General features: G+C 53.6%; 1 protein-coding gene across 1 annotated transcript in view; it reads left to right on the plus strand.

Annotated features, from left to right (window-relative positions):
• Positions 1–8789, plus strand: part of LOC144490967 (ubiquitin-associated protein 2-like) — a gene marked incomplete at its 5' end in the record, with an annotated part of 14377 nt that extends 5588 nt beyond the window's left edge. Inside the window, 3 exons of the mRNA XM_078208640.1 lie at positions 2264–2363; positions 5162–5235; positions 8595–8789. Coding sequence (XP_078064766.1) covers positions 2264–2363; positions 5162–5235; positions 8595–8789 — 369 coding nt within the window. The remainder of the gene's footprint in view (positions 1–2263; positions 2364–5161; positions 5236–8594) is intronic.
• Positions 8790–9087: the final 298 nt, after the last annotated feature.

The raw sequence follows: 9087 nt of genomic DNA on the forward strand, positions 1-9087 counted from the left end.
TCACATGTATTAACATACAGTGAAAAGTATTGTTTCTTGTGCGCTATACAGACAAAGCATACTGTTCATAGAGAAGGAAAGGAGAGGGTGCAGAATGTAGTGTTACAGTCATAGCTAGGGTGTAGAGAAAGATCAACTTAATGCGAGGTTCAAAAGTCTGACGGCAGCAGGGAAGAAGCTGTTCTTGAGTCGGTCGGTACGTGACCTCAGACTTTTGTGTCTTTTCCCCAACGGAAGAAGGTGGAAGAGAGAATGTCCGGGGTGCGTGGGGGGTCCTTGATTATGCTGGCTGCTTTTCCCGAGGCAGCGGGAAGTGTAGGCAGAGTCAATGGATGGGAGGCTGGTTTGCGTGATGGGACTGGGCTACTTTCACGACCCTTTGTAGTTCCTTGCGGTCTTGGGCAGAGCAGGAGCCCAGACCAAGCTGTGATACAACCAGAAAGAATGCTTTCTATGGGGCATCTGTAAAAGTTGGTGAGAGTCGTAGCGGACATGCCAAATTTCCTTAGTCTTCTGAGAAAGTAGAGGCATCGGTGGGGCTTTCTTAACTAAAACCTTTTCTCTACCGCAGAAACACTCAGTGATTGGAGCCTATTATTGTGTTCAATTCTGGTCGCCACACCACCAGAAGGATGTGGAAGCTTTAGAGAGGCTTACAGAAGAGGTTTACCAGGATGTTGCCTGGTCTGGAGGGTATTAGCTATGAGGAGAGGTTGGAGAAACTTGGTTTGTTCTCACTGGAGTGACGGAGGGTGAGGGGGCGACCTGATAGAGGTTTACAAGTGGCATGGACAGAGTGGATAGTCAGATGCTCTTTCCTGGGGTAGAAAAGTCAAGTACTCGGGGACGTAGGTTTAAGGCGCGTGGGGGAATAGTTTAGAGGAGATGTGCGAGGTAAGTTTTTTTACACAGAGGGTGGTGAATGTCTGGAACGCGCTGCCCGGGGAAGGTGGTGGGAGCAGGTACGATCGCGGCGTTTAAGGGGCAACTAGATGAATAGGATGGGAATGGAAGGATACGCACTCCATAAGTGCATCCGGTTTTAGTTTAGGCAGCATCATGATCGGCGCAGGAGGGCCGATGGGCCTGTTTCTGTACTGTACTGTTCTTTGTTCTTCAAATTGAGGCTTATTGGAGATGGAAGGGGGCATGCGGATTGAGTGGGAGGGCGGGAGCAGTGTGACTGAGGTGGAGGTGACCCGAGGGCCGCCCTGAGTGTGTTGAATATTCCTGCTTTTCCCCCGTGTGGTGATGCTTTATCTGTGCTTTTAAAAGAAAAAATGCAAGTACACAGAGAGCCCAGAGTGAAATATTTGTATCGAAGGCCAAGCAGCAGGGTTGCCAAGGCAACAGGCTTTTTTGAGTTTTCTTTGAATTCGGCCAATCAATTTGAACCAGAACAGGCTTTGGAATTTAACAAATCAATTTGGAATTGGACACCAAGCACCTACTGAATTTGATATTGACGGTTTTGCCAATCGACGACCAAATGCTATTGTGGACGATATTGATATGCAGGGTATAAAAGAGGAGGGCAGTGGGGGGGGGGCAAGAAAAAAAGCAGGGAGCAACTGCTGTCTGCCACAGCCATTAGCGCTAAGCCTCATCCTGAAAGAACCAAAGAAGACAGATGTTCCAGGCAGAAGAATAACACGGAATGCCTCGAATATTCCAGAAGATGCAAAACCTGGTTGTAATTTAGAGAGTGACAAAAATTCCATTTTTTTTTTGTTAATAAGTGGGAATTGTATTTGTCTGACCAGCATGCCGGGTTTTATTTAGTTTGTTAATAGTTTAGTTAACCTGTTCACTATTAGAGAAATAAACTGTTACTTGTTAACTTTAGAGAGAGTGTGCGTCAGGGGGTTATTTTGATTTAACCACTGGAAGTTGCTGAAGAACGGATCGTACCACTTCGCACTCACTTGTAACAGCTTGTGAAGCGCGGCACTCCTCTGAGTGGTTAGCTGTCAGTTCTGAGAGAAGGGGGGGATCAACCTCCCCTTTATAACAGTGGCCGTCCCCTTTGAGAGCGTCTTTCCCCCCCCCCCTTTGAGAGTGTCTTTCCCCCCCCCCTTTAGAATACAGGTGCAGAGGCGGAGGGAGGTTTGACCCAGACGGGCGTGTGTGTGTGTGTGTCTGTACAGAAGGCTCTGACATCCGTTGGTGAAATGTGCCACCCGGGTGTTTTGCCTGGCGCCGGGAAAGGGGGGGGGGGTTCTGTTCCAGCTTTGTTTGACCGGTTCCCTTTCGCCCGCCGCAGGTGCCCCCGGCGTCATCAAAGCAGCACGGCGTCAACGTTAACGCACCGGCAACCGCCTTCCAGCAGGCGAGTGGCTACGGGACGCACGGATACAGCACTGGTAAGTGAGTGACGGCTGCCGCCCTACCCCTCGTGCCCTACCCCTCGTGCCCTACCCCTCGTGCCCTACCCCTCGTGCCCTACCCCTCGTGCCCTACCCCTCGTGCCCTACCCCCCCCCCCCCCCCCCCCCACCCCCACCCCCACCCCCCACCCCCATAACCCTTCCAGGCATCCTCTAATCAGTTCCGGGCATCCTCTAATCAGCGAACCTACCCTGGTTAACAGTCTAGAGGGTTGAGTGGGCGCGAGGCGATGGCCTCGTGGTATTATCGCTAGACTATTAATCCAGAAACTCAGCTAATGTTCTGGGGGACCCGGGTTCGAATCCCCGCCACGGCAGATGGTGGAATTTGAATTCAATGAAAAAAAAATCTGGAATTAAGAATCTACTGATGACCCATTGTCGGAAAAACCCATCTGGTTCCCTTTAGAACATAGAACAGTACAGCACAAAACAGGCCCTTCGGCCCACGATGTTGTGCCGAGCTTTATCTGAAACCAAGATCAAGCTATCCCACTCCCTATCATCCTGGTGTGCTCCATGTGCCTATCCAATAACCGCTTAAATGTTCCTAAAGTGTCTGACTCCACTATCACTGCAGGCAGTCCATTCCACACCCCAACCACTCTCTGCGTAAAGAACCTACCTCTGATATCCTTCCTATATCTCCCACCATGAACCCTATAGTTATGCCCCCTTGTAATAGCTCCATCCACCTGAGGAAATAGTCTTTGAACGTTCACTCTATCTATCCCCTTCATCATTTTATAAACCTCTATTAAGTCTCCCCTCAGCCTCCTCCCCTCCAGAGAGAACAGCCCTAGCTCCCTCAACCTTTCCTCATAAGACCTACCCTCCAAACCAGGCAGCATCCTGGTAAATCTCCTCTGCACTCTTTCCAGCGCTTCCACATCCTTCTTATAGTGAGGTGACCAGAACTGCGCACAATATTCCAAACGTGGTCTCACCAAGGTCCTGTACAGTTGCAGCATAACCCCACGGCTCTTAAACTCCAACCCCCTGTTAATAAAAGCTAACACACTATAGGCCTTCTTCACAGCTCTATCCACTTGAGTGGCAACCTTTAGAGATCTGTGGATATGAACCCCAAGATCTCTCTGTTCCTCCACAGGGAAGGAAATCTGCTGTCCTTACCCCGGTCTGGCCTACATGTGACTCCAGAGCCACACAGCAATGTGGTTGACTCTCAACTGTCCCTCCAAGGGCAACTACCCCCCCCCCACCCCCCCCCCCCGGGTAAGGCTCTGGGGAAACGGCAGAAAATGCTGGAAAAATCTCAGCAGATCTGACAGCGTCAGCGGAGAGAGAGAATCGAGCCAACGTTTCGAGTCTGGGTGACCCTTCGTCTGGTCGTCCATACTAGCACTTGCTGTCTTAGTTTCAGATTCCAGCTGCCCTGACGGAGGGTCACGCAGATTCGAAGCGTTGGCTCGATTCTCTCTCTCCGCAGAGGCTGTCAGACCCGCTGAGCCTTTCCAGCCTTTTTCTGTTTTTGTCTCCGATTCCAGCATCCACAGAATTCTGCCTTGACCTGGAGGTTCCGGGGGGAGCCGGGTTCGAATCCCAATGTGGCAAATGGTGAAATCTAAATTCAATAGATATCAGAAATTAAATGTCGGATGATGGCCCGACAGTTGTGTCGGCAGATACTGGAAAGGTGTGAATCGTAGAATCCTACACCGCAGAAAGAGGCCATTCGGCCCATAGCGCCTGCACTGACCACAATCCCACCCAGGCCCTATCCCCATAACCCCATGTTAATCCCCCTGACACTAAGGGGCAATTTAGCATGGCCAATCCACCTAACTTGCACATCTTTGGACACTAAGGGGCAATTTAGCACGGCCAATCCACCTAACCTACACATCTTTGGACACTAAGGGGCAATTTAGCACGGCCAATCCACCTAACCTACACATCTTTGGACACTAAGGGGCAATTTAGCATGGCCAATCCACCTAACCTGCACATCTTTGGACAGTAAGGGGCAATTTAGCATGGCCAATCCACCTAACCTGCACATCTTTGGACAGTAAGGGGCAATTTAGCACGGCCAATCCACCTAACCTACACATCTTTGGACACTAAGGGGCAATTTAGCACGGCCAATCCACCTAACCTGCACATCTTTGGACACTAAGGGGCAATTTAGCACGGCCAATCCACCTAACCTGCACATCTTTGGACACTAAGGGGCAATTTAGCACGGCCAATCCACCTAACCTGCACATCTTTGGACACTAAGGGGCAATTTAGCACGGCCAATCCACCTAACCTACACATCTTTGGACACTAAGGGGCAATTTAGCACGGCCAATCCACCTAACCTACACATCTTTGGACACTAAGGGGCAATTTAGCACGGCCAATCCACCTAACCTACACATCTTTGGACACTAAGGGGCAATTTAGCACGGCCAATCCACCTAACCTACACATCTTTGGACACTAAGGGGCAATTTAGCACGGCCAATCCACCTAACCTGCACATCTTTGGACACTAAGGGGCAATTTAGCACGGCCAATCCACCTAACCTGCACATCTTTGGACACTAAGGGGCAATTTAGCATGGCCAATCCACCTAATCTGCACATCTTTGGACACTAAGGGGCAATTTAGCACGGCCAATCCCCCTAACCTACACATTCTGTCCCTGGACAGCCACTCCTCTTTGTAAACCCCCCTCTTTTTGTTTGCTTTGCATCTTCTGCGACCCTCCCTGGGCTGGTGCGAGTTATTCACAGCACTTTGTTTTCATGTTTTTGGCCTTTTAGCTGGCGTGTCAGTGACCTCAAGCAACACGGGGGTCCCGGACATCTCAGGATCTGTGTACAGCAAAACCCAGCAGGTGAGTCCGCCACTGTTCGGGAGTCTAGCCCCCGGGTTATCCAACCCTCTGGCCCGCCCACGCGAGCCACGTCAGCAAAATCCCGCAGCTGCCGGCGCACCCGAGGTAAAACCAGGCGAACGCGGGAGCGCCTTGGCGGGTCGCTAGAGAGAGGGGTGGTCAACGTCTCCAGACCATAATCCCCCTGTCGAAGGTTGGCCGTAACCAAAAATAATTTAACTGGTGTTTCACCACTGTGTGGAGGACTTTAATTGGAGCAAGAGTGGGCCATTCAGCCCATCGAGCCTATCCTATCATTGAATATACCCTGGCTGATTGCGTCTAAACTCCATTGCTCCTGACCCATTCCCCATATCGCTTCATTCCCTCAGAGACCCGAAGTCTGTCAATCATAGAATTCCTACAGTGCAGAAGAGGCCATTTGGCCCATCGAGTCTGCACAGACTCTCTGACAGCATCTCGCCCAGGCCCCTCCCTGTAACCCCGGACATTTACCGTGGCCAATCCACCTAACCCGCACATCGTTGGACACTAAGGGGCAATTTAGCACGGCCAATGCACCCTAACCCGCACATCTTTTGGACTGTGGGAGGAAACCGGAGCACCCGGAGGAAACCCACGCAGACAGGGGGAGCACGTGCAGACTCCACACAGACTGTGACCCGAGCCGGGAATCGAACCCGGGTCCCTGGCGCTGTGAGGCAGCAGTGCTAACCCACACATCCACAATACTATGGGGGAGGGAATTTAACCAGCTGTAAACTCCTCAAAGCCTGTCCACCATCTACACGGCACAAGTCAGGAGTGTGATGGAACACTCTCCACTTGCCTGGATGAGTGCAGCTCCAACAACAATCTCCACTTGCCTGGATGAGTGCGGCTCCAACAACAATCTCCACTTGCCTGGATGAGTGCAGCTCCAACAACAATCTCCACTTGCCTGGATGAGTGCGGCTCCAACAACAATCTCCACTTGCCTGGATGAGTGCGGCTCCAACAACAATCTCCACTTGCCTGGATGAGTGCGGCTCCAACAACAATCTCCACTTGCCTGGATGAGTGCGGCTCCAACAACAATCTCCACTTGCCTGGATGAGTGTCTCTCCAACAACAATCTCCACTTGCCTGGATGAGTGTGGCTCCCAACAACACTCGAGAAGCTCGACACCATCCAGGACAAAGCAGCCCCGCTCGATCGACACGCTGACCACAAACACTCACTCCCTCCACCCCCGACACAGCCGTGTGAACCATCTACAAGATGCACCGCAGCGACTCACCAAGGCTCCTTCAACAGCACCTTCCAAACCCGCCACTTCTACCATCGAGAAGGACAAGGGGGGGGCAGCAGACACATGGGGAACACCCACCACCTGCAAGTTCCCACTCCGAGCCACTCACCATCCCGACTTGGAAATATATCGGCCGTTCCTTCACTGCGGCTGGGGGTCAAAATCCCGGAACTCCCTACCTAACAGCACTGTGGGTGTACCTACCCCACACACGGGGACTGACTGATGTCCAATAACAATCCTGGAACTCACTCCCTAACAGCACTGTGGGTGTACCTACCCCACACAAGGGGACTGACTGATATCCAATAGCAATCCTGGAGCACCCTTCCTAACAGCACTGTGGGTGTACCTACCCCACACATGGGGACTGACTGATGTCCAATAGCAATCCTGGAGCACCCTCCCTAACAGCGCTGTGGGTGTACCTACCCCACACACAGGGGCTGACTGATGTCCAATAACAATCCTGGAACTCCTTCCCTAACAGCGCTGTGGGTGTACCTACCCCACACACGGGGACTGACTGATGTCCACTAACAATCTCGGAACTCCCTCCCTAACAGCACAGTGAGTGTACCTATAGTCAATTGTAGAATCCCTGAAGTGCAGAAGAGGCCATTCGGCCCTGCACTGACTTTCTGACGGAGCACTTTACCCAGGCCCTCCCCCTGTAACCCCACACATTTAGCATGGCCGGTCCACCGAACCTACAGATCCTGGGACACTGAGGGGCAATTTACCATGGACTGCAGTGGGTTCAGGATGGCGCTCACCCAGCACCTTCCCGAGGGGCATTTAGGAATGGGCGATGAATTCTGGGCCCGGCCAGCAACGCCCACATTGCGCAAATGAATAAAATAATCCTCAAATATTCCCCCCGGCGGAGCGAGGCCTCAAATATTCCCCCCCGCGGAGCGAGGCCTCAAATATTCCCCCCCGCGGAGCGAGGCCTCAAATATTCCCCCCTGCGGAGCGAGGCCTCAAATATTCCCCCCTGCGGAGCGAGGCCTCAAATATTCCCCCCCGTGGAGCAGGGCCTCAAATATTCCCCCCCGTGGAGCAGGGCCTCAAATATTCCCCCCCGTGGAGCAGGGCCTCAAATATTCCCCCCCGCGGAGCAGGGCCTCAAATATTCCCCCCCGCGGAGCGAGGCCTCAAATATTCCCCCCCGCGGAGCAGGGCCTCAAATATTCCCCCCCGCGGAGCAGGGCCTCAAATATTCCCCCCCGCGGAGCGAGGCCTCAAATATTCCTCCCCGCGGAGCGAGGCCTCAAATATTCCCCCCCGCAGAGTGGGGCGTCAAATATGCCCCCCCGCGGAGCGAGGCCTCAAATATTCCCCCCCGCGGAGCGAGGCCTCAAATATTCCCCCCCGCGGAGCGAGGCCTCAAATATTCCCCCCCGCAGAGTGGGGCGTCAAATATTCCCCCCCCGCAGAGCAGGGCCTCAAATATTCCCCCCCGCGGAGCGAGGCCTCAAATATTCCCCCCCGCAGAGTGGGGCGTCAAATATTCCCCCCCGCAGAGCAGGGCCTCAAATATTCCCCCCACAGAGCAGGGCCTCAAATATTCCCCCCGCAGAGCAGGGCCTCAAATATTCCCCCCCGCGGAGCAGGGCCTCAAATATTCCCCCCGCAGAGCAGGGCCTCAAATATTCCCCCCGCGGAGCGGGGCCTCAAATATTCCCCCCGCAGAGCAGGGCCTCAAATATTCCCCCCGCAGAGCAGGGCCTCAAATATTCCCCCCACAGAGCAGGGCCTCAAATATTCCCGCCGCAGAGCAGGGCCTCAAATATTCCTCCCTGCGGACCGGGGCCTGGAGTAACCGCGGCAGGGAGCGGGGCCTGGCGTAACCGTGACACCGTGCTGGCCTGAGGGGCGGCCTGTTCGCTCGCGTGGGAGCGAGGATGGAGTTGGGAGCGTAAAGAAGGGGCAAGAATGGCTACTCTGAAAGGAATGAGGGGGATTGGATTCGAGGGGGGGGGAGCTTTGGAGGGGTCTAACTGATGTTCCTGTCTCTCTCTCTCTCTTGTCTGACAAAAACCCGTTGCTTTTCTCCCGTGCCAGTCTTTCGAGAAGCAAGGCTTTCACACGGGCACTCCGGCGGCCTCGTTCAACCTGCCCTCGGCCCTGGGCAGCGCCGGCCCCGTCAACCCCGCCACTGCGGCTGGCTACCCCCCGCCGTTCATGCACATTCTGGCGCCTCACCAGCAACAGATGCACTCGCAAATCCTGCATCTCCAACAGGACGGGCAGGTATGAGCATCAAAACTTGTGGTTCCTTTTTAAAAACAGAGCACTGGCAGGGGGCCAGTGAATACAAGAACAGGGACGAACGTCTGAGGCTGTATAAGGCTCTGGTCAGACCCCATTTGGAGTATTGTGAGCAGTTTTGGGGCCCCATATCTAAGGAAGGATGTGCCGGGCCTTGGAAAGGGCCCAGAGGAGGTTCACAAGAATGATCCCTGGAATGAAGAGCTTGTCGTATGAGGAACGGTTGAGGACTCTGGGTCTGGGTCTCCGCGGTGCAGAGGGTAGACAACTTAGAGGGGTCATGTAC

Source organism: Mustelus asterias, unplaced genomic scaffold (assembly GCF_964213995.1).
Source record: "Mustelus asterias unplaced genomic scaffold, sMusAst1.hap1.1 HAP1_SCAFFOLD_4131, whole genome shotgun sequence".
In the NCBI taxonomy this organism is placed as follows: domain Eukaryota; kingdom Metazoa; phylum Chordata; class Chondrichthyes; order Carcharhiniformes; family Triakidae; genus Mustelus; species Mustelus asterias.